This window comes from Glandiceps talaboti, chromosome 6, assembly GCF_964340395.1.
Source record: "Glandiceps talaboti chromosome 6, keGlaTala1.1, whole genome shotgun sequence".
Taxonomy (NCBI): domain Eukaryota; kingdom Metazoa; phylum Hemichordata; class Enteropneusta; family Spengelidae; genus Glandiceps; species Glandiceps talaboti.
This window is the reverse complement of record NC_135554.1, coordinates 6,715,475-6,740,762: the sequence shown is the minus strand read 5'-3', so window position 1 is coordinate 6,740,762 and position 25,288 is coordinate 6,715,475. Positions and strand designations below refer to the sequence as shown.

General features: G+C 36.5%; 3 protein-coding genes across 4 annotated transcripts in view; 1 reads left to right on the top strand and 2 right to left on the bottom strand.

Annotated features, from left to right (window-relative positions):
- Nucleotides 1–1,135: 1,135 nt before the first annotated feature.
- On the bottom strand, nucleotides 1,136–11,528 carry LOC144436221 (small glutamine-rich tetratricopeptide repeat-containing protein beta-like). 2 transcript variants are annotated; one of them, XM_078124955.1, is made up of 11 exons: nucleotides 11,404–11,528; nucleotides 10,602–10,729; nucleotides 8,995–9,128; nucleotides 8,499–8,625; nucleotides 6,978–7,182; nucleotides 5,810–5,948; nucleotides 5,119–5,220; nucleotides 4,483–4,520; nucleotides 3,747–3,857; nucleotides 2,988–3,097; nucleotides 1,136–2,777 (listed from the first exon to the last, which is right to left on the bottom strand). In XM_078124955.1, exons 2-11 carry the CDS (start codon nucleotides 10,705–10,707, stop codon nucleotides 2,761–2,763), a joined length of 1,089 nt encoding a protein of 362 aa, XP_077981081.1. In that variant the 5' UTR covers nucleotides 10,708–10,729; nucleotides 11,404–11,528; the 3' UTR covers nucleotides 1,136–2,760. The 2 variants fall into 2 exon arrangements, with proteins under 2 accessions (XP_077981081.1, XP_077981082.1); XM_078124956.1 differs by having other exon boundaries at nucleotides 9,007–9,128.
- LOC144436224 (ATP-dependent Clp protease proteolytic subunit, mitochondrial-like) lies at nucleotides 11,497–20,033 on the top strand. The gene is made up of 8 exons (XM_078124958.1): nucleotides 11,497–11,696; nucleotides 12,402–12,505; nucleotides 12,944–13,042; nucleotides 14,103–14,174; nucleotides 14,762–14,858; nucleotides 16,257–16,444; nucleotides 17,695–17,800; nucleotides 18,694–20,033. The coding sequence occupies exons 2-8, from the start codon at nucleotides 12,485–12,487 to the stop codon at nucleotides 18,822–18,824; spliced, it is 714 nt and encodes a 237-aa protein (XP_077981084.1). The 5' UTR covers nucleotides 11,497–11,696; nucleotides 12,402–12,484; the 3' UTR covers nucleotides 18,825–20,033.
- A 284-nt stretch (nucleotides 20,034–20,317) lies between these two features.
- Nucleotides 20,318–25,288, bottom strand: part of LOC144436222 (alpha-ketoglutarate-dependent taurine dioxygenase-like) — a 6,773-nt gene continuing 1,802 nt past the window's right edge. The window contains exons 3-4 of the mRNA XM_078124957.1: nucleotides 23,023–23,178; nucleotides 20,318–21,730 (exon numbers count right to left, since the gene is read on the bottom strand). Of these exons, the coding sequence (XP_077981083.1) occupies nucleotides 21,566–21,730; nucleotides 23,023–23,178 (321 nt within the window). The 3' untranslated portion in view covers nucleotides 20,318–21,565. The remainder of the gene's footprint in view (nucleotides 21,731–23,022; nucleotides 23,179–25,288) is intronic.

The following is a 25,288-nucleotide window of genomic DNA, read 5'->3' as shown; positions in this document are numbered from 1 at the left end:
GCCAAATGGCGCTAGAGATATCCAAAACCCCAAAAATGGCAAGGCATTTAGTAACAATTAGACAAGGACTGTAAGAAGAATTACTGGAATGGCAGAATATAGTGACCAATGCGAAACCATTCAAGGGGCCCCCACTAAACATACCAGCCTGACACCGTTTACAAATGGGGAGCAATACATTTGTATTACAAATCGACTCATCCATCGAAGAAGACACCCCGTAGAAATCAGTGATGTGTGTGAAGACTCGTGGAAACACGAGTCCATCAATGTAAAGGAAGCAGAAGCATTACACCGTACCCTAATAGCCCTAAGAGGTAAATTAAATAATGTTAGGCTAGACATTAACATAGATTCAAAGGTGCCAGTCCATATCTGGAATAAAGGGTACCCGGGAACAAAATCAATTATACTAAGCCAGGTAGTAAAAGGCATATTTCGCCAATGCGTAGAGCATAACATACGACTAAACCTATTGCACGCTAATTCAGCGAGCAACATAGCTGACAAATCCTCCCACAAACTCAGCATAAATGAAATTGCACCACCTGGCGAGCGAGCGACAAAAATTCGGCGCACACGACATCGACGCTTTGTCCTCACAAGCCAAATACTCACGTTTGAAAGCATATTTACAAGATTTAAATCTCGATGAAGGAGAACCCCACATAGCTTAAGGAATGCGTGTGCCATACTGTTAGCATTGGCGGGGAAGGAGATTGGCGATTTAATGGCAATATGTGGGCTGGAGTGTAGTAGTAGTATTTACACTGCAGTACAATACCGAAAACATTATTGCATACCTGTATGCAAAGTATATGCAAATGACGAGGGCACAATCATTCGAAAATTTCCTGCTTCACATGAGCATATGCAATAACAACAGACCCCATTTCACTAAGTGCCAGTGTGGGTACTCAGGGGTATTGCACTCATGCTTGCAGGGTTTTCTGCTACACCTTCACTAGTGTAGCAAGTGAAAATACTGCCGCAGAGGACACTGCAAGCACTCGTGCATATACCCCAAGTATGCCACACTTGCACTCGCGTGTCATGGGGTTATGTCATAGTATTCAGTACTCAGATAGATACATTGATAACATAACACTAATGTGAAATTATGGGACATTCACACTTTTTTTTGCTCAATATGATGTTTATTCTTGTATTGTAAGGCATATAACACATGTTAAAACATGCCAGTATAATCTTCCCATTTTTACTGACAAAACTGTTATTACTGCAGACTTACTGAGACAGACAAACACTAAAACTGTTATTGATGATATGGCAGATTACGTAAGTGGGTGATAGTGGTGTTTTTACTCTATATATGGATATAATCACTCTGTAATCAATAGCAAGGCAGTGTAAACATTAGAAGTCCAAAAATGTACACTGCAAGAACATGATACTCATCAGAAATGCCACCCTACTGTGAGTACAATTAAACCAATGTCCATTCAATAACTTATATCAAAATGTTGCAACAATAGTTTTAGTTTGTGTCTATCTCATTTAGTCAAAAGCTTGGTTACCACTGTCATATTTCAATTCAGATGTAATAGAAACAAAATGATACACACACATACAAGTGATTGTAGATACGACATCCATCTATGCAATGTACTATATGTATGGAACTGGAAAGTTGTATTTAAAGCAAAAGTTTAACCAAATGGCATTATACTTTATGATATACCATACACGAACAAAATGTATGTATAGTGAAATTCACTTTCCGTTGATTTAGCTTTAAGCCTGGTGTGAGCTTTTGCTATCAAAAGTCTGTGTCTCTCCCCATTTTGCTCTTGGAAACAGTGTCCACTGTGTTCAGTTTGAGAAATTGACAAAAATGTTTGATTGGACCATTGGAAATCATAACACTTCAAATGTCACAGTTGTTTGGAATAATGCAATATATTACTAGCTTCTAGTTAGGCAACTACCTAGAACACTAATAAAAATACACATTAGCTTACCACCTAGAACACTAATAAAAAATACTACAAGTTACCATACTATGGCTCTACCTTTTATATGTTTCTTGAATTATTGTAAATTGGAGTTTCATGTCATTTTTTGTGACAGCTGTATTGTCTTTATGTACTTCCACAAAATCAATAAGAAATGACAAACATACATGTAAAATAAGGTGAACACGTGAAATACATAACATGTAAGTTGGACTGGTAAATTAGCTGTATGACAGCCAATATGCCACGATGGTGTTTACAACATAGTTATTACGAAGGTAAAATCTACAATGTTAGCCCCAGGCTTTCTTCTGGGATAAACTAAATGCTTTGGGTAAGTCGAAAAAAAATCAAAACATTAAAATAATCCAACGAAAGACGACAAGAGCGTGCTCTTGACCTTTCACAAACTGACGTGCTGTAATTTCATGTCAACTTGTTCAAATTTTCGAAAATATCAACGTTTGAAGTACTTCAAGTTTTCCTTTATGTTTGCTTTTCTAAAATTTCACTAATTTACACATCTGCCTCATTTCAAGCTTACATTTCATTTATTTTATGTAAAACTACACATTTAATGATGTATTTAAACAGTAAATTGATTCATTTGATTTGGAACACCAACCATTATTAACACAGCGTATATTGCATTTTTAATTAATTCTGTTCTACTACTGCCTATGTTACAGTAAATACAATGAGGAAAGACAAATTGACAGGTCAGTTCAGTTCAGTACAATGAGATGATAAGAGTTCAGCTCAAATCAATTGACGTGTAGTGGTACTAATTTCCTTCAGATCCTGGAAAAGAACAGAGAGATACCATTTTAGTGGACGTGGGAAACATAACACACGGAACCTTGCACACCCCTGTTACAGTCACATACCTAGGACAGGGTTGGACACATAGTTGTACCAGCTCTATGGAGCTATGGGGGCTGTATCAGCTATGTGTGTACAATATCCCTGTACCAGGCGAAGTACAAGATGGAAGAGAAATTTCTTGCTTACCTTCATTATTGTTTGGATTAGGTCTGTTCTCTGGAGATGACATCTGTTGTCTTAAATGATCCACTAATTCAGGATTGGTTTGTTGTACTTGCTGTGCTAACTGTTGACCCCTGGAAATGTATAATAGCATTTCATTTATGTTGTTAAGGCCAATGTCAGCTTAGGATTTATATTTGGTCAATGAAAAACAGTCTGGCAGAGCTATAGAAAAAAGTCTGTCCCGAACAAAAGTATGATCATAATTAAATACCAAGTTTTTTAGCATAACAATTCTATATGTGTATATATACAGTATAAGCCTAGCACTGCAGCAAGAGTCATTGTCTAAACCAAAAATCCTAGCACTGTAGCCAGAGTCATTAGTGTTGTCTTATCAGTGTAACCGTAACGATTACACGGATTATTCTTTAGTTCTGGACCAACTTTTTCTAAAGCTCTGCCAGACAACAAACTTTCACACCTACATTTGAATCCTAATCCTAAGTGGGCCTTTACATAATTATTATTTTTGATGTGCCTACGGAGTAAAACAATGTCAATTACAAAAAAAGTTTACGTACATGTAATTATAAAGACTAATATAGGTTACCATCTTTCAGTTAAAAGAAGTATCCCATAATTCCAAAATATCAAAGGTCAAATAGTAAGACCATTAACATGCATAAAACACACTGAATACACTCAAAAACAGAATGTTTTTTCACATACAATATTTTCATTTTATCAAAGAGGGAGAGGAGAATGTTTGGCTTTACTCACGCTTGCAGGAGATTGGCCATAGTTGCTGTTTCAGCACCACCAGCTTCAGGTGCAGCACCAGTTGGTGGTGCAGCACCAGGTTGCATGGCACCACTCAACATACCTTGCATTCTGTTGACAGTCAATATATATCAATTAACAAATCTTTTTAAATAAAAAAACAGGCTTTGTATGTTCTTTCACCAATGGGACATTTTTGACACAAAGCATGGATAGACACATTTTAACCCTAAACTAGCAATAAAGGCACCGGACACAGCAGCGATAAACATTGCTATTCATTTACAGTGCAGTACAAACAGTTTCTGCTGAAATGATCACATATGGACTTGATGATTTTAATGGCTTCAATTGTTTACTTTTCTACTGGTAATAACATTACACATGGACGTGATGATTTTGATGGCTTCAATTGTTTACTTTTCTACTGATAATAACATTACACATGGACTTGATGACTATTTTTGGTAGAGTAATTCATGATTGATAGAGTTTTTGATAGAGTAATTAGTCATTGATAGATGTCCAATCAAAGGACAATACTAATTCTAACATTGTCAACCATATATCTATACAAGTCTTATGATGTTCACTGTATGTATTATAAAATTATCCCTTACACTGGTTTGTGATAAACTATTTTGTAAGGCTGGTCAAGGGAAACTTCACAAAGTTTTTAAATAAAATAACTTAAAACGGGTGAATATCGAAGACATATTTATATACATGTACTTACAAATTTTGCATCTGTGGGTTCTGCATCATTGATGATGCCTGAAAAGAAAAACAACAAAGAACCATGCAGTTAGTTGCAAACATCCGATTTATTTGGTTGAGTGAGTATTACGACAACTGCATCCTCCCCTTCCCCCCAACACTTGCCAACAAAGGACATTTACTCTCTAAACAACTCCACCCAGACAAATGCCATGGTATAATTGTCCTCTGAACAAATTTCCTGGACAAGTGAGGCAGCTATCTGAGGGAGTTGTCCTATAACTGGTTGTGTGGTAGACTAAACAGTGATGAAGGGACTTGCTGATTTCATCATATGCATTCAACATATTTATACAGATACAGATAGATACAGATACAGATGGTCACTGATGGCTGTCAAATGTTACATAACCGAACACATTATAACGTCACTGCCCAAATATGGGTGTTACATTGTGCATAAGCATCAGATGATAATAGCACTTCTTTTGAAAATGGCTAAAAAATTTGGTATCTTGAAAATAGCGTATTGTTACATCACATTCTTTGAACTACTACATTCTTATTGTCTATACTAAATTAAGAACTTACCAGACTCGTAAGTGCAGGATTATTTACCAATTGTCTACACTAAAGTGAGACTGTGATAACTTACCATACTCATAAGTGCAGGGTTATTTAACAATGCACCTATATCAGGCATGCCACCACCCCCACCTCCACCAAATGGACCAAATCCACCTCCAAGTCCACCAGCCTATGATCAACAACAAAAACAAAACATGAGTGAAATTCACAAATCACGGATGACAAAACAGAGCTAATTATTAGTATAGTATAGAATAGCCTACCATAGTATAGAATAACAGTACACTACAGTACACTACAGTACAGTATAGTGTACTACAATTATGTGCTTACAAGTTTGGGGGATTTTTGCAAGAAATTCAGTTGAAAAATTTACAAAATTATTATCTCCTCCCACTAAAATTCACTGATATCAGAACTAGTTAGCAGCAACTGTATACTTCAAAAATGACAAATGTATAAGTTTACTGGTGAGATTGAGCTTATGTCTGAAAGAGCAAACAGGAGAGAATTGTGGGACATTCTGCATACTGTGAGATACAGGAGTTGTTATCTAAATGACTCATGTAAATTCTACTGACAACACCCTCCACCCCCCCCCCCCCCACCCCCCCGCTTCTAATACAGCTACAGTATACATGTATTACTTACCCCTATATAATCTTCCTACTCAACAATTCCAACATTGCTATAGCACTTTACGTGCACCTAATTCGCCTCCCCAATAGTTCAAATATTGCTAAAATAGATTGACTTACCCCTAAATTTGTTTCTCTAAGTTTTTGTTCAGCTATTTTGAGATTAGTCAAATAGCTGGCATTGTCTGGATCTAAATCTGTGGCCTGCTTGTAAGCATCTCTGGCTTTTTCATGTTCATTTAAACTGGTAAATGCAAGTCTGTACAGAAAAATTAAAAAAAAAACCCAGAAATTCATGTATGATTTATTCATGTTTATTTGCTTTTATATGCACATATACAAATGTAAATGAGTCATTTTGGAAAAAATTGATTTCCCAAAATTCATTGAACGTTCTTATCAATTCAAAAAATGATAACATAGTTTGAAAGTGCAAAAACCACAAAAAGAAGTATAAATTTTAAGTTTTATGTAGATTTTCACACAAGTTACTAATGCCCACCATTGTTGAAGGCTCCATGATACAACAATGTTGGTTTCCATGGAAACATGAAGCAAATCGGTTTTTTTTCGAAACCTTGAATCACACAAACATCATGACCTTTGACACAGCAAAGTATCAATATGAGAAATGTCACTTAAATCACCCTCAGACAATAAACTATATGTATACGACTTTCAAAAGAAATTAACTGCTCACAAAGTCAAAACCATTTTTGAAAATGAATTCCAAATGTTAACTTTGATGAGTGTCATCAGGGGTGTATTTAAATTGGGATTTACTTCCAAAAAAATCTCACTCTGTAATGCCTAAAAACAACTGTTTGGTTTCGATTACATTCAATTTTCGAATAGGTCGTGTAGGCAGACTTTTTTTTAATTTTATATTTTAATTTAATTTTATTACATTATAGTTCTTTTTTCATGTGTGAGTGTCTAGTTCAGTTTTCCGTTGTTTTCCATATAGTCTCTGTGTTATTGGTTTCTTCCCATCACATGTACAGCCATTACAGATTGGAAGAACAGTTTTATATTGTCTTTTTAAGTTTCCACATCCACTATTTCTTGCGAGACTTCACAATTTTCACAATTTAATTTTTTTTTCTCAAATATGTGAAGAAAAAAAGTTTAGGGTCAGCAGTGAAAGACTAGGTGGGGGTCAGGTAACCAGAACCAAACAATTGATATATTTTAGGCGTAAGTACAAATTTTCTTTGAAAACTGAATCCAGAGACATCCAAACAAACAGAGATGACAGAGAGCTTCAAATAAGAGAAATAACACTCACCCCATTCTTCCATAGGCTTTGCTATATTTGGGGTCAATTTCTAAAGCCTTTTTACAATCTTCTATTGCCTGTTGGTGTTGATCTAATTTGCTATATGCTGCAGCTCTGTTGCAATAATACACAGCATTACAGTTATCTAGTGAAATAGCTTGTGTGTAACACTCCAAAGCTTGTCTGTAATGTTCTGATTTCATAAAATTGTTACCTGATGAAGAAAAAGAAGTATATTGCCATACATCAAATCAAATCTGAGTCATTCAGCATCATCAATAAAAATTCAACAAAATATGGGTTTGGGTTTAAAGGCCAGGGTTTCAATCCCAGGTTCTCACATTAGTGTTATCGTATCAGTTAAAGCCAGGGTTTCAATCCCAGGTTCTCACATTAGTGTTATCGTATCAGTTAAAGGCCAGGGTTTCAATCCCAGATTCTCACATTAGTGTTACCATATCAGTTAAAGCCAGGGTTTCAATCCCAGGTTCTCACATTAGTGTTATCGTATCAGTTAAAGGCCAGGGTTTCAATCCCAGGTTCTCACATTAGTCATACCGTATCAGTTAAAGGCCAGGGTTTCAATCCCAGGTTCTCACATTAGTGTTATCGTATCAGTTAAAGGCCAGGGTTTCAATCCCAGATTCTCACATTAGTGTTACCGTATCAGTTAAAGGCCAGGGTTTCAATCCCAGGTTTTCACATTAGTGAAAACTTTTCAGTTAAAGGCCAGGGTTTAAATCCCAGGTTCTCAAATTAGTGTTATCTTATCAATTAAAGGCCAAGGTTTCAATCCCAGGTTCTCACATTAGTGTTATCTTATCAGTTAAAGGCCAGTTGAGCCATGAGGATTACATAGGATTATTTTTTTGTTCTGGACTAACTTTCTTTCACATCTAAATTATAATCTTTTTTCTAAAGTGGGTCTTTAATTAATGTAGGAGCAAAGCCAGTGTGTTCTGAAAATTATGTCAAACTACGTGAGATCCTTAACTACTGACATTAATTTGAACTGTTGGCAAGTTTGGACACTAAAGCTAAAGTACAGCTGGTTTCATCTGAGTTGGATTTATTATGTTTACAAGAATCAGCCTGTTGAAATCATGATCTGTGATTTTGACTTCCATCATGTCTGCATTACTCAGGCTCTCTAAAATAGAGCTATGAAAAACTGGCAAATCTGGCTCAGATCAGACTTACTGCCCACTAGGGTGAGGCAACATGGGAAGTATGTAGTAAAATAAGACAGTTCACACATGTTGAACCCTTGCCCAAACAATGCTCAGTAACTAAACATAAGAAATGCAGAGATAACATCAACTTCACCTATGTTCCCCTTTCACTGCATATAGCATAATAGTCTGTAAGTTATGCCATGACGGGGCGCCCTCACACATTGGACAACCCCTTTTATACCGCAGACAGGTGAGGGAGGAGCAAAACGACGTATCTTACAGTCTAATAACATGTAAACTGCTAATAAGCAAACTCTGTATATTGCAAAACCTTTTTCATAACTTAATACATCACCTTCAACTTTTAATAATTCTGCTTGACACTTCTCTTCTTCTGTGACTTTTTTCTTTTCTGGTAGGTGTTCTGTTGTTATAGTTACTGTAGGTTGGAGTCCACCTGCACCTGCACCTGCTCCAGTCTCCTGTAATGAATACCAGGTGATTGTGTTATACTATCTGTATTCAGATGCAGATCATATTTTTGTCATATTCCTATGTTTTATTTAAATACTAGTTGTATGCAAATACATAACCTATAACATATAATCTAATAGTCAGCATGCACAATGCACATACAGAACACGCGCTACTCACTGAGGATTCAAACACATAAAATATAATACTAGTATATAGCATCTGTACTATATTCTCAAACGCCCTCTAGTGGTTAACCCTGTAAGGTCACCCATATCAAGCGGCTCAAAAATCACACAACCATGATAAAAGTAGACAAAAAAGAAAAGGAAAAGCTACAAAACAAACAAAGTCATGAACCAAAAGTGAACACTTACATAAGAACATACCTGAGTGGCTTGAGCAGCTGAATTAAATATTTCTAATAATGGTGCACCTGTCCTAAGTTGAGACGCCAATGCGTCATTGCTAGTGTCTATTCCATATGCTGTCTCTAAACACTGAATAGCAACTAAAAAAACAAAAGTAAATCAAACAGGTTAGAACTCCTCCAAATATCATGGACAAAGTTCATCAAAAGAGCATACCAGCATTGAGATTGATTTACCGGTATATCCAATGCACTGCCTAGTCTACAGGCTATCCCTAAAGAATATATTTTTTCAGAAACTGGAGCTTGTTTCCCTTGCAAACCCACTGCCATATTTCCTACAAGTCCTGTTTCCATATACAACAACTGGTGTTTGTCTGTAGTTGGACTGATCTTTGTTCTGGTTACAAAACCCATCACTATCCATGGCTTAGATTCATCTACCACATCTAGGGAAATGGATGGATCTAGAACCACATTCCTTTTCTAAAATTTAAAGTACCACACTAACAACTGCATTAATCCAATTGGAGCATTACATAAGCTTGGGATGTTATCGTGTCCTCAAGTGACTTTCAAACTGGAGGTGGGAGGCTGCAGCAAACGTAATTTGCATGTCAAACAATGATTGAATATTAATGAGCTGCTGTGTGAATGAAATGGCCAACTGCCTGTCAATGTGTGATGGATTGTTAATTTGTTAAAGTAGACTGCGATTCACTTTGTCCCAATTTCAACTCATCCAATTTCAACTCGCCCCAATTTTAACTCGCCCCATTTTCAACTCGCCCCATTTTTAACTCGTCCCATTTTCAACTCGCCCCAACAACACTAGTAAACGTTTATAAATCTAAACGATACATGGACTCGAAGTATGGGGACCGAAACAATTACATGATTTTACCTACCTGGCGCAGTTGAAGCATAGCAAATGTAACATTTCGTAGCTACATGTAGAAAGTGGTGTGGGTTTTGGCTGTGTTTGCTAGATCTAGAACTTATACTAGCACAACAACTTTCCTCAGTCATGGAATATCACTTTTCACATTAAGACTTAATGTTTACAACCCAAATAAGAAATAATAATGATAAAACCAGGGAGAATATTAGTGACTGACATGCTTATGACTTCCGCGCGTACAGGTTTTGGAGACGTGTCTCCTCTCCCTAGTTAACGCAACTAAGTATTGTAGTATTATGTGTTTACAGCGCAAGTGGTAATTCATTAGTGGAATACGAGATACCACAGACCCTCCAAACTGAGTACTACTAGCTTCGATTTCATATATGCACAGGTAAATTATATTGTAAAGAGTTGGGGCGAGTTGAAAATTGGACGAGTTGAGTGGGACGAGTTGAAATGGGACGAGTTGAAATTGGGACGAGTTGAAATTGGGACGAGTTGATCAGTCACCGTTAAAGTATGTGGTCTAGCTAGGTTTTCAATAGATTACAATCCATTCCACTAGATGTCGTATTATCTTCAGATTCAAAAACCAATGAATAACCTCTTCTAGACTAAATATAAGTAAGTCTTCATATGAAATAAAAAGAACACAGCAAAACATTCCTATCTGGACTGCGACTGTTCCCCCTTTCATTTTAAAATCTCACCTTCCACACTTTCTGCAGCATCTGGTGATAGATGGCCAGACTGTAACTGACTTTCTAAAAACTGTATGAATGAGAATACTAAACGGTTGACATCTGTGCCAGACATCGTGTCACACTACTTGAAGGACCTGAAATTCGAAAGCAACATTCACAATGAGGTTAATTGTAACTGTTATTTAGTTTCTATCTCGAATCTACAAACGAACATACACAGAATATAATTACTATACCGTGGTTGTATATAGAATACTACCATATACATATATTTCTATTTTTATTGATTTTCTTTTTTAAATCACAGCTGTCAAAAATATCCCAGCTATTTTGCACATTTTTTCCTTTAATTTCATTCTTTATACTGTATTGACAGGGTTGGTTTTCTTAGAAACAATGATTTGTTGTGGCCCTATCTGCACAACACATGTACATGTATACAACGTTCATATCCATCATCAACCAACTGTGATTTTGTATTTATGGCCTTTGTGTGAGACTGAGAGGCCCAAGAAAGGCCTTGGTCACTGAAACGACGACGCCGAGAGTGTAACGACTATCATTACAAATGATCTTCCGTGTTCGCACTGCTGCAATGTGCTAAAACAACTGCGTATATTTCGCATACTTCCGCATATTTTGGCATATTCAATATTTTACTGAAAACACTTCCTTACATCGTGCGCACGTCGATTGATGACCCTGCGTGCGTGACACACGCCACCTTGTTGCTGACCAATATTTAGAGTGACCATGTCCGCAATATATTGGGTTACTGTGTCAATAAACTACCGAACAGAAAACTTACCTGCACGGAAAGTATTTTATATGACTTCTCACAATATTTATATCAAAATTATAATGTTTACTATCCTAAAAAATCCAATCCACTGCAACGTGTGCTAATGCGCATATCATAATATTTCATCTACTGTGCGCATGTCGGAAGTAGAACAGAGGTCAAAGTTCATACATGTGACATAACATAACAATTTAACCTTGCGAGTGACGAAAAATAACGCTTTCCTTGTCGATGACGAGTTGGAATTAATGGTAGAATAATCATCCGATCACCACCGCCAACACAAGAACTTGTGTGAGGTAAGGATTTTCGCTACAAGACCTACGTATTTTACTATTGTACTTTACATGCGTTTAAACATGTTAAATGTACGATTGCTCTGCAACGTTCATATCCATCGATGGTCGACGTCAACCGTGGGTCAGAGCAAATTTTGCGGAAAGTTTTCTGAAAATAATAAGATGACATACGAGTCGGGATGTTGTAGTTTTTAGACCGTAATAGACGTGTATGGCAGGGTAGCATAATTTTGTTAATTTTATTTCACTACACTGTACTTTACACTTTAGTCTAATACAATAGTTCGCCTGAGATTGTCAAGAGATACAACAAAGAAATTTATTTATGTACGTAAAGTACGTAACACAAGTCAACTGTGCCAGATTCTGATTGTGGTACTGGTGATGTACGTGACAAAACCCGGTATCTATGTACGATTTCATGCCTCTACCCCGGGCCTCTACCCTTGGCTGTCATCCATCGGAACCATCCATCCATTCATCATTCACTCCATCCATGATCCACCGCGGACATTCAGTCATCCAGCCGTCCACCGTTCCTTCCATCCATCCAGCCATTCACCCATCCATCCATGCAATCATTTCTCCATTCATTGCTTCTTCATCCATCCTTCCATCCATCCATCCATCCATCCATCCATCCACCATCCATCCATCTCTGCTACGTCACCTTAACTTTGAGAACCTAATATTTTTACATTTCAGAAATTGACAGTCAGGTACACTGCTCAGATAGAAAAAGGACTGGTGTGTTTATCACTTCAAGAAAGTTTGGAAAGAACAACAAGATGATACGTCGTACGTTACAGGTACAGTCACTAAGATCTAAAGATGACTGATCTCTTTATTCCAGAGGGCGCTGTTCAGACAAATGAAGCCTCGACACATTATGTTTACAGTCAACAATGAAACTCATTGAAAATGACTCCATGCTTCCAGAATTAAAGCTACACTAGAATGATTGTTAAAACTGTTTTCTAGTAGACATAATATTGTAATAATGTAAACCATGAATAGTGTTGAATCACCTGTGTCAACTTGTGGGTAAAGACATGTGTCTAGCAGTACACATAGTATGGTGTAATATATCCAATCCAATCAATTTCTGGGTCTGCACCCAAAAATCAGCACCCCAGTTAATCACGATTTTAACTTATTACTACATGTATACTACTTATATATAAAATAGACCTCTAATAGTAGTTATTTAATATTCATAACCATTTTTCTATATTTCTCATTGATAGATTTTAGTTTCACAGAGGCCAAATATGTCACTACATCGAGGTCTTCATACCAGTATTGTAGTACCCAGACCCGTGGTTCCAATAGTTATCGAACAAACTGTAAGTACAAGGTGTACCAGAATTAAACTGTACAGTACAACCTTAAACACGTTCATCAGGTTGATAAAATGCACTCACTAATACGGTCTTGTACCACAACCAAGGGCTCTCATTACTTATGTGTAACATTTTGCCTGTTCATATCGACAGGCTTTGTCAAACTGTCTGTTAATACTGCTAGGCTGCAGATTTTTGATGACATGATCATAGAGATGACCTCTACGTAGAGATGACCTCGCTACGATCACGTTTTCATAAGGACATCGCAAGTACTCATAAATATTAAGAACCCTTAGTCATAGTACAAGAATGTATTACTTGTATTACTGTTCAATACATATTTTTAACAAACTCAAAGTGTATGATAATTTCTAGTATTCCCAGGCAGCGTACGATAATTTCTAGTATTCCCAGGCAGCGTATGATAATTTCTAGTATTCCCAGTCGGCATATGATAATTTCTAGTATTCCCAGGCAGCGTACGATAATTTCTAGTATTCCCAGGCAGCGTATGATAATTTCTAGTATTCCCAGTTGGCATACTGCTACATATATGATAATTTCTAGTATTCCCAGGCAGCGTATGATAATTTCTAGTATTCCCAGCCAGCATATGAGAATTTCTAGTATTCCCAGGCAGCGTATGATAATTTCTAGTATTCCCAGCCAGCATATGACAATTTCTAGTATTCCCAGCCAGCGTATGATAATTTCTAGTATTCCCAGGCAGCGTATGACAATTTCTAGTATTCCCAGTCGGCATACTGCTACATATATGATAATTTCTAGTATTCCCAGCCAGCGTATGAGAATTTCTAGTATTCCCAGCCAGTACTACTGTGTAGGACATCTAAAGTGGCACAAGCTTGAATTTTTTTTATGTGAGTGAACATACTTATAATAAACTATTACATATCAACTATTGTTGTGTAATATTTATGTTGATGCATGCCCTTGATGGCATTAATAATGTTTTCTTAGGTATGTATTAAGCAAATTTCTTGTTGAATTTATTTCATTATCATTGCCTGTATATTTTGTTATGTTTTATTTGTTACAGGGCCGGGGAGAGAGAGCATACGACATTTACTCTAGACTACTCAAAGAGAGAATTATTTGTTTAATGGGACCAGTAAGTAGTATTCTCCATGTGTTGCAATTTGGCCACTGCAATGGGTGTCAATTGACCTCAGTTTCTAAGAGAACTCAGTCATTGAGAGATTGTATAGCAATGCATGAAGTCAAGAATAAAATGTGTAAAAGAACTCTGCATGTTCTAAGAGAAGATTACAGTAATGGTTAGACATTTTTTGATTACTGGTAGTCACAAATAAAACTGATGTACAATGGGAACAGTGTGGGAAATGATTGGTAACTTTGTATGTGTTGTTTTTTATGCTACAATACTATATTTAACTATTCTGTCCATAACTCCCACCCCTAAACAGTTTGCGAACATTGTTCCTAGAGGCCAAACCATGAAATCTTACCTAGTATAATCAAAATATGAGGTATTGTCTGTCTGCCTGTTTGTCTGTCTGTCTGTCTGTCTGTTTCTAACTCTCTGTTTGTCTGTCTGTCTGTTTGCCTGTCTCTGTCTACATGTCTTTCTAACTCTTTCTGTCTGTCTGTCTGTCTTAGTCTGTCTGTCTGTCTGTCTGTCTGTCTCTGTGTGTGTTCTGTAACATGTCAAGTTACTGTCGACACATATCTTTACAGATAACAGATGACTTGTCCAGTGTAGTCGTTGCACAGTTATTATTCCTCCAATCAGAAAGTAATAAAAAACCAGTCCATATGTACATCAATAGTCCAGGTAAGTCATATTCTTTCCATAGTCAAAGAAAATCCCTGGTAGGACTTCCGTGCTATGTGAATATTGCCCTAGGGTAAATAGAATGCAAATACAATCCCTATATGCAAATTTAGGTTACTATGAGTCAATAGTCCATACCATGTGATACAATCTTTAGCCAATTACTGTAGGCTACAAGATGTGTTATAATGAACACATATTGCCTGGCCATGAGGGCTATAGCACCCGTTTATTACACCCGAGGGACTGTGAGTTACCAGAATCACATGCTATTTCCTGAGGCCAAAAGCCGAGGGAAATAGCATGTGATTCTGGTAACTCACAGTCACGAGGGGGTAATGAACGGGTGCTATAGCCCGAATATAGGCCAGGCAATATGAGTTTTATAATATACAGTAAAACGTTGATTATCCGAACGCTTACGGAGACATGCATTTAGTTCGGATATGCAGCCAGTTCGGATATGCGATCTTTCATCGAGATGGGACGGGGCGGGGTCAAAAGGTCGCACTCATACAGAATGAACATACACGTACGCTGCATATCACACTTACACATGTTACATGCACTCTCAGACAAATGAAATGTACTGTACTACATAGAAACCTTTTTAATGAACTGTACTTATTTAATACTAAAACTAAATAAAGAGTATAATATGAAAACGAATTGAATATGTGTAGAAGAAATCAAAAAACGTATTTACAAGAACAATACACACCGTGTAGCTCCAAGACAAACCGCGCTCATTCACAAGTCGATCGTCATTCATCAAACTTCACATTTTTACCAAAACATTACTTTGATATCAGAACAATAGATTTTTTCGGGGGACACGGAGTCAGTTCGGATGACCGATCAATTCGGATATTCGACGTTCGGATAATCGACGTTTTACTGTACCTCATGCTGTGAACTCGCGGTGGCAGACGACATCGTCAGAAGCTGCCATTTTGACCTGCTGTGAACGCGCGGTGGTCACGTGACCATGTAAAAGTTGATGGAACTATTTCCCTAGGGAAATAGTCATTCTATTTTCCTATCACATGACTGATTCTAGCGAATCATGGCACAGCATTATCACTAGGTATATTATAATCGTCAATATCAAAAATGTTTATATGACTGTGGTTTTACCATCTAATTTAATGTATATGGAATTATTCTATTTGTGTTACTATTGCATTCATCAGCTAGTGACCCCTAATGACCTTTCCCTTTCATTTAATTTGCTTGACTAATATTACTGTAAATTCAAATATAATAATATATGCAGATCTGGAAATAGCCTCACTTTGAGAAAAATTATACAGAGGAATCCATGTTGCACTCTTGGTAATTTAAAAGTTATAACTTCAAGTTCAACCGAGTGTGTCATCTTTATATTGCTTTTATCAGGTGGTTCAGTGACTGCAGGGTTAGGAATTTACGACACAGTACAATATATACTGCCCCCAGTGGCCACTTGGTGTGTAGGGCAGGCATGCAGTATGGCTTCATTATTGTTAAGTTCAGGAACACCTGGTATGAGACATAGTTTACCAAACTCTAGAATTATGATACATCAACCATCAGGCTCTGCACACGTAAGTACAACTTTCATGACTACATTTGGGTCATTCTGTCAGTTCTAGTGTGGACATAGTCCTAGTTACCCAGCCTCACCACTGATGGCACACTTCATGGCTGAGCTAGAGTCTGGGGCATTGCAGAGGTCATTTGTGTATTAAGCAAGAACATGGCTACTATTAAGATCTGTGAGAGCTATAGATAAGTTATGTCACTCCATCCTCACTCGTCTGCTCTATGAAAGGGGTGGACCAATGTATGAGGGCGCCCGATCATGGCATACCTTACAGACTATATGAGAGCGATGATGAGAGCTACTGATTGGAAATGATTCCAAATTTCATTGTCATTAACTCTATATATATTGAACAGAAATCATCGGTATAAACTTTTTAAAAATCATCTTCGTTAGGAGATTAACCAAAGTATTCTTAGCAAAAGTTGCTGCTATGTGGTGTTACTAGAAAGGTCATGTTGTGGGTCAGCTTCTCTGCACATGCGTCTCTTTCCATTTCTGATGTTGTTATGCCCCAGACTTTCTGATGCAAAAGGAGAGTCTGGGTAATAGAGACTTGTGTGAATTATTCAAAATGTCTGTTTTGGAAATGCCAAGAGGAAAAGAACTTGAAATGGAAGCATAGCAGTTGTTTGATTCAAACATGCACACCTTTAGGGTTACAAGCCAGGACAAGCTCGCCAGTAGCTATGGATACTCAAACACCTTGTTTCTGAGTAGTAATTTACATTTACTCAAGTATATTTGCTATGGTATGGTCATGAAAGTACAGCTGTAGTGAAATTCTTGCAAGTACTTAGCAAAGTCCTATACACATTACAATCATCTCCACCATATAGTCAAATGGATTTCTCTAATGCAGAATTCCATTTTTACCACCATAAGTGTATGTTGTGTTAGTTTATGCTATTGAAGTGTTGATTAAATGTGATGACATTATCACATCCTCGCCTCGTGTAACTTACATTCAAACTGGAGGTTGAGTTTGTAGAAAACTGAACGAAGTAACCAATTACAACCACCTGACAGTGTGTGATGGATTACTAACATGTACTGTTCATCCCTTCCCCAGCAGGAGATATAGCTAGAATTTCAACAGAATTTGTCCGTTTGACTATACATTAGAAAGAGATCATAGAGAATGACTACATGTATAGCAACTAGACTAGCAAAGACTACGAACAAACCACATTTGTACTCACAATATCAGGGGGTTCTATGCACTGATGAATATCCTATGAACTGTTTCAGGGACAAGCTACAGATATTCAAATCCAAGCTGAAGAAATTCTCAAAATGAAGAAGCAAATTAATAATTTGTATGTGAAACACACCAAGCTGCCTTTAGATGTAATAGGTAAGTTAAAATGGGAACTAGGGTGAGACTTATTTTATCTTTCTGTCATTTTCACCAAACCTGCATCATGTGACCTCACTAAAATTTGCATATCTGGTTTAGAAGAGGCCATCTGTACACCAGGATGAGGCGTCATGGGAGGTCAACAAAATTAGGCACTTCACACCTCTTCATACAATTGAATACTACATTGTTTTGGCAAGGGCTCCAAATGTGTATGAATTCACAACTTGGGTATTCTTTTTCAGATTACCATGTATAGTATTATTTGTTTGTTCAGGACCAGCTTTGTACATAACAGCTGTACTAAGTAACTGTTATTCTTGCCTAATTTTACAGCAGAAGAAAGTAAGCTGTGCAGGAACAAAAGTCAGAATGGATGCAATTATTGCTTGTGTGTGTCTCTTGGAGAGTGTGATTTACTATACAAGGACTACATGAAAGACAGTGCACATCCCTGTCATAATTTTGACATACAAAAACAGAAACATGCATCATGATTGTACACTACATGCAGACTATACCATGCAGACACATACAACAATTGTAATACAGTGTATATAAACCACCCTCTGCAAGAGACAGACACATGCAACAATTGTAATACAGTGTATATAAAGCCACTCTACAAGAGACAGACACATGCAACAATTGTAATACAGTGTATATAAACCACCCTCTGCAAGAGACAAGACACATGCAACATTTGTCTTACAATGTATATAAATCACCTTCTACAAGAGACATACATGTACACCACAACAATTGTATCCATTCTGACTTTTGTTCCTGCACAGCTTACTTTCTGCTGCTATAAACCTAGCCCAACGTTGGCCTTCAAATAAACACACAACGTTTCATTGAATTGTTTATTAATCTGTTTGCTTTAACAGAGACTGCAATGGAAAGGGATAAGTTTATGGACCCAACGGAAGCACTGAACTTTGGTCTAATAGACAAAGTTTTAGAACATCCACCTTTACCTGGTGAATCAGAAAACGACAGTACAGTTTCATCCAAATAATACAGGACACCATCATTATAGTTTTTTGTATTTTATTGGAATCAAATTATAGCTAGGTCTTTGTACAGAGTATCTTCCTTGGGATATTTAACAATTGTGGTCTCTTAGAACTATGGCAAATGTAATATTTGTTTGTTTGTTTGTGTAGTCAAATTGATATGTGATTTTCAATAATTGAAGAGGATAAAATTTGGAAGAGTGCGTTGACAAACAAGCATCTGACTACCTAGCTAGCTCTGCATTCATAAACAGCAGTCTGTGTGCCGAATTACTGTGTAGTCTTGGACAAGTCTGGCTACCTAGCTGTGCATTCTTGGACAGCATGCTGACCACTTAACTGTATGTCCATGAACATACAAGTTTGACTACCAAATTGACTACCTCATTATATGTCTGGACAGAAGTCTGATCATGACTACCTAGCTGTATGTCCATGAACAGTCTGACTACCTAGCTATATGTCCATGAACAGTCTGAGTACCTAGTTGTATGTCCATGAAGTCTGACTACCTAGCTATATGTACATGGACAAGTCTGACTACCTAGCTGTATGTCTATGAACAGCAGTCTGACTATGTAGTTGTATGTACATGAACAGCAGTCTGACTACCTAGCTGTATGTCTATGAAGTCTGACTACCTAGCTATATGTACATGGACAAATCTGAGTACCTAGCTGTATGTCTATGAACAGTCTGACTACCTAGCTATATGTACATGGACAAGTCTGACTACCTAGCTGTATGTCTATGAACAGCAGTCTGACTATGTAGTTGTATGTACATGAACAGCAGTCTGACTACCTAGCTGTATGTCTATGAAGTCTGACTACCTAGCTATATGTACATGGACAAATCTGACTACCTAGCTGTATGTCTATGAACAGTCTGACTACCTAGCTATATGTACATGGACAAATCTGACTACCTAGCTGTATATCTGTGAACAGCAGTCTGACTATGTAGTTGTATGTTAATTCTTGACAGCAATCTCGTCATATGCATATTGTTGACAATCTGACTACCTAGTTATATGTGTATCAAAAGCATTATCACATAATTCAAGTTTTCACAGTTACCAGAATACCTACACTGACTGATTGTACTGTACCTAGCAGACAGGAATTGTGATTACCTAGCTTAGTAATTATGTATTGAGAATTGTTTATACAAACTTTAAGTGAAATTGGTGATGGAATATTTGAATACAGAGATCAATAAAATGAATGAATGATTCCTATCAGCTGTGTACCATGTGTTTTTGAAGTGGTATGATAAGCTGACTTGTACAAAATTATTCCTCAGAGGAAATAGCAACATGTGAAAAGACACATAACTTGCGTACCTGTGTGTGTGCTGCATATGTGCGTGCATGAAACTAGTAATGCATGCATGCTGGCAATTAAGCCCACTTACAGCATTACTAGCTAAGCTTCATTACTAACTTCATGCATGCATTGTAAGTAAAAAAAAATAAAATATTAGTCATTGTCAGTATGTGTACTTGTTGGTCAAATTTTCATTTTATAATCATACATTCTGAATGACTGAGAAATGAGAATCAAAGTCAGAAGGGAACTTGGAACCATTTCTTTTATTATAGTGCCCAATTTCTGTAATAAATGATAATTTTACTCCGATATGAGCCTGTGGGATTGCCACTATACAATCATGCCATAGAGGGCATCAACTTTATTTTCCTATATAATTTCACCAAATTGTAGAAATGTCAGGTCAGTCGTGTCATGACAAACATAGAATAACCAAGCACAGCCACCCTAAGAAAAATGATTTGAAACAGGTATATTCATGTTCTACAATGATTTATTTTACTGTATGTACCTTTGAGCTAGATGAATAAAAGGATACATACATCACATTAATTATTTGCATAATTGCTGATTTATTAAAGCTACACTAGCTGTACCATGACTAGTTTTTTTAAACAATTCAAACCAGCAAAATGTGCAATGATAATACCAATAATTAGACATTGTATATGTCATGTTAATCAGTGGTCATCCATAAGTAGTACAGTAACTGGTTGAAATAGTGATTGTATTGGGGGCACTGGCAGTGATCTTGGACTTTATAGTACCATATGTATGTACAGCTACACCAATACATGTACCCACAGGTGATTCAGTACTATTCAGGGTCTACAATATTACAAGTAAGTCATATCTAACAAAATAGTTTCAAAAAATGTTCCAGTAACAGCTAGTACAGCTTTAATTTGGTGAGATTTTATTAATTATATTGCACAACATACCATCTAAGATCACAAAATGTACTGCATGTGGTGATATTATGAGGTATGTGGTTTTTACATATGACTGGGTAATTTGCATAATTGATTATCTTTACAAATTAGATTAGATATTTTTCATTATCGTTAAAATATCACAAAAACATAATATTAAAATTATAATTGACATAAAATGCTTATTGTAAAGAGATCGAAGTAATATTTTTTAAAAGTTTTTACATACAGACTGATTCTCTGGTTTTATCACATGATGGCGCTGTCTACTTTCCTTCATGCTTTAATTTACTTGCAATATTATGTACAAGTATAGTGTAAAGCAGGCACCGAACTCAAAGGTTTGTAAAGCTTTTGTGGAATTGAAGGCGTAATCAGTTTATATCTGATAAAAATGCTGCAGCACTGGTTACATACATAAGACAACATGTTAAAACCACCATAAGTCTCTGTATACATCAGTATGTATATCTTGTTTCTTTACCGTGATGGGATTTCATATTTCTTGGTTGGAACCTCCTTCCCAGCTACAGTTATGCGGTGTAAAACACGCAAACCGACTTCTTTATGAGAAGTTTGGCTTTCCACAGCTGCTTCATGCCCAACAGCCAAGTTGTCAGATATGATAAAATCACCAACTTCCCACTGTCAAGTCAAAACAATACAGGTAAATGTCAAAGGTCAAATATTACATTTTGTTCATTGAAAAGTTTGAACTCATGGGTCATGTGATGCACATCTTCCAAAAAGTGTGGATATCTTTGGGATGTTTACAAACAAGAGTTTGACACTAAAATTCTAAAGTTTTGTCAGGGTTTTTCAAGCATCGTGTGTAATCTCAAGTATATCTTGGTTTGATCTGTTCTCTAGTCTGTAAGGTACTCCATGATGGGCGCCCTCACACATCAGTCAACCCCTTTCACAAAGGCTGGTGACGGTGGAACAACACGACATATCTTACAGTCTATCTGATTGATTTCCTTGCTTCTCTTTTTGTCGTTTGTTGCTTAGTAACCATTCCATTGTAGGGGAACTCCAACAGATACATGTAACTTGAATTGTTGCCGTGCCTCATTGATGACAAAATTGGTACAAAAGTACAGATCAAACCAAGATATACATTAGCATTACATATGATGCTTGAAAAAAAATCATAACAGTTTTGAATTTTAGTGTCAAACTCTTCTTTGTAAATATTTCAAAACCTATCCAGGCTGCAATATGTGCAGCACACGATCCTTGAGTTTTAAGGTGCAGTAGGTAGAAATAAACAAATTCGAATTAGTAGGTTCTTTACCAGGCTTACGGAAATAATTGTTTACTTTTTGCCAAATCTTGCGTTTTGAGTAACCTATTGAAATTGATGTAGCTGTTTTGTACTTGGAGAACAGTACAACACAGGACAAGAAATTACAAATAATCTACAAGAAACAAATTTACAAAACACCCCCCCCCCCCATCCACCCATCCAACTCCCACCCCCAACCCCCAACCCCCACCCCATCCCCATTCCTTCCATAGGCAGAACCAGCCAATATGTCCTCTACACTAAATTGATGCATCAGTTTCTTTTCCCCACCAATATTTGGCATTTCCTATACTCTACCATGTGATGACTCAAAAAGAGTTTTCACATTTTGACCAACAACAAATAACATTTACGCTTTCATTCTCAGGTACCGAGTACACTGGTGCTGACCAACAGCAACCATGCATTCTTTGTTAATTGATGCTCAAAATCCAACAAATCCACATAGGAACACTACAACAAGCAACAAGCAGCCATTATTTTGACTACAACAACTAAAGGACTCCTTTAAATAAAACTATACCAGTCACAATAAATATTGACATTTCATCTGTAACTTAAAATGACAACTATTCTCACAAATTTAAAAATCACAACAACAAAACAGAAGTATCTAATAATGAATTACCTTGTGTGGGTACTGTATTGCTTTGTCATCTTTAATGAATTCGTGATTGATTTCGTTCAAAAGTTCAGCAGTCTCTTTCCAATCTGTCATTCTTTCCTTGGGTGTACCTTTATCCCATATGAATGCATCTGTCATTCCCATATGTACACATAATGTCTGAAAGCAAATAGGAGCAGTGTAAATGAGACTTTTAAATTTTCAAAACTCTAAAACTTTGTTCACAGGTACTTGTGTACAACTTAAAAATCACTTACAGGGCTGTAATGTGTAACTTGATGGCTTATAGAGGTTACTTTCATTTCATGATGAAATATTCTTATGACAAGGTTTCAACTTACTTTATAGATACAAACTAAATCTACTGCAGATGACTGTAAAACTACTATACAGGGTAGTCTATCTGCTAGACCTCGGATGTTCTTCCGATACAATACGACACATGACCGAACATCGCTATCGAGGATGGAACATCCAAGGTCTAGCAAATGTCATCAGGATATAAATAACTGCCAATCAGAGAACTGCATTAGCAACAAGCACAAACAGAGGACAATGGCTAATTTTTCATGCATATTCATCTTAAGGAGGGGCTTGTAAAAATAACCACCAATGCATTAACTGAAATGTGTGAATGACAACGTCTACACACTCATCAAACACAATTACCATAAACTGATAAGACATAGTAATGACGTAAATGTGTTTGTCAACACCTGCATGCAGAGATTGAATATATTAAAGTATATATATGCATATATGGCCCAACCCACCGCTTAACGTAATCTCAATGGAATGTCTGGTCTGAAAATGACATTTGCTAGACTGTTCGGGCAAGCCCTCACTGCAAACTTCGTTCGCTTATAGTATCGAAAGAAAGCCTGAACGTCTAGCAGCAAGACTATATACAATACTGCTTTATCAGTGTTTTTGTTAAGGTTGGGGAACCCTGGTAACAGAAAGGGGGAAAGGGGTAAAAGTTGTGTAGTTTCCCTTACAGTCTGCCAAAATTTTGTTTTGGAACCAAGGTAAGATTACTTGGGAACCCTGGTAGATTTTACATATACCTGATTACCACCCTTAACAAAAAAAAATTACTGTAGTACCGGTATACAATGGCATCCTGTGGTCATGTGACAAGTCTACATCATTGAATTGTAGACAATAACAGCTGGAGTAGGCTGAGTGATTTATTTATATACCAGGTAAATTATTTACACTCTGAGTTCAGAACTAATACAAAAACCAAGTTGTAAGATGTTTGATGTGGTAAATTACACAAGTGGGTGATAGCGGTAAATCTGTATAGTGTATATAACCACCCTGTCATCAAGATATCTAAGTGTATAACACTTGAAATGGCCAAAATGTATACTGCAATCCTATAAGAGAAGTCATCAGAAATGCCACTATATATTGTGGGTATATTAATTAAAGTGGCCATATGGATGAGAATTCAGTATTTATTTTGGATTTTTATTTGCTAAAACAGCTTCACTATGTGTTTCTACTTGAAAATATAATGTGAAATAACATATACCAAGTCCATGTTTGCAACTCACTAAATTGCAAAACATTGAACAATGTATAAAATGTTTGTTATTGTACGTACAATAAACTTTTTACACTTTTTGCATCTTTTTGCAATGTATTGAGTTGCGAACATGGACTTGGTATATGTTATTTCACATTATATTTTCAAGTAGAAAAACATAGTGAAGCTGTTTTATCAAATAAAAATCCAAAATAAATACCAAATTCTCATCAATATGGCCACTTTAAACCAATATATCCATTCAATAGTTTGTATTACATATCAACTACTTGTTGCAACAATGGTTTAAGTGTATGTCTATCCACAGGCTTGAAATTGGCCATATTTGTTTAAAAAATTTTGGTTATTGTGTAATGTTTACTTTTTTTTTTCTTTTTAAAAATATCTTTTCCCTACAAGGTGCCATGTAATAAAGTAATGATTTGAAAAGATGGTGTTGTGTTGTTGTTTTTCTAAATCAATTTTAATCTCTTCTTTGCTGGTTTTAATAAACCAGCTTTACTATGAGTATGACTACCTCATTAATTATTTATGCGTTAGTTCTACTGAGTGCTCTCAACCATAAACATTGCACAAAAAACAAAGATTTGAAAACAAATGTAGCCAATTTCAAGCCCCTGTGGTCTATCTAAAGTTAGTTAGCTGAAACAAAAGGTAATATAGCCAATTTCAAGCCCCTGTGATCTATCTAAAGTTAGGTAGCTGAAACAAAAG

Coding starts and splice junctions, on each gene's coding strand:
- LOC144436221 (XM_078124955.1), bottom strand. CDS start 10,707: ATGTCTGGCACAGATGTCAACCGTTTAGTATTCTCATTCATACAGTTT. Junction 9,129..10,601: donor TGCTGCAGAAAGTGTGGAAG/GTGAGATTTTAA, acceptor TTGTTTTTTTAG/TTGCTATTCAGTGTTTAGAG. Junction 8,626..8,994: donor CCACTCAGGTATGTTCTTAT/GTAAGTGTTCAC, acceptor TATTCATTACAG/GAGACTGGAGCAGGTGCAGG.
- LOC144436224 (XM_078124958.1), top strand. CDS start 12,485: ATGATACGTCGTACGTTACAG. Junction 13,043..14,102: donor CAATAGTTATCGAACAAACT/GTAAGTACAAGG, acceptor TATTTGTTACAG/GGCCGGGGAGAGAGAGCATA. Junction 17,801..18,693: donor GCTGCCTTTAGATGTAATAG/GTAAGTTAAAAT, acceptor TTGCTTTAACAG/AGACTGCAATGGAAAGGGAT.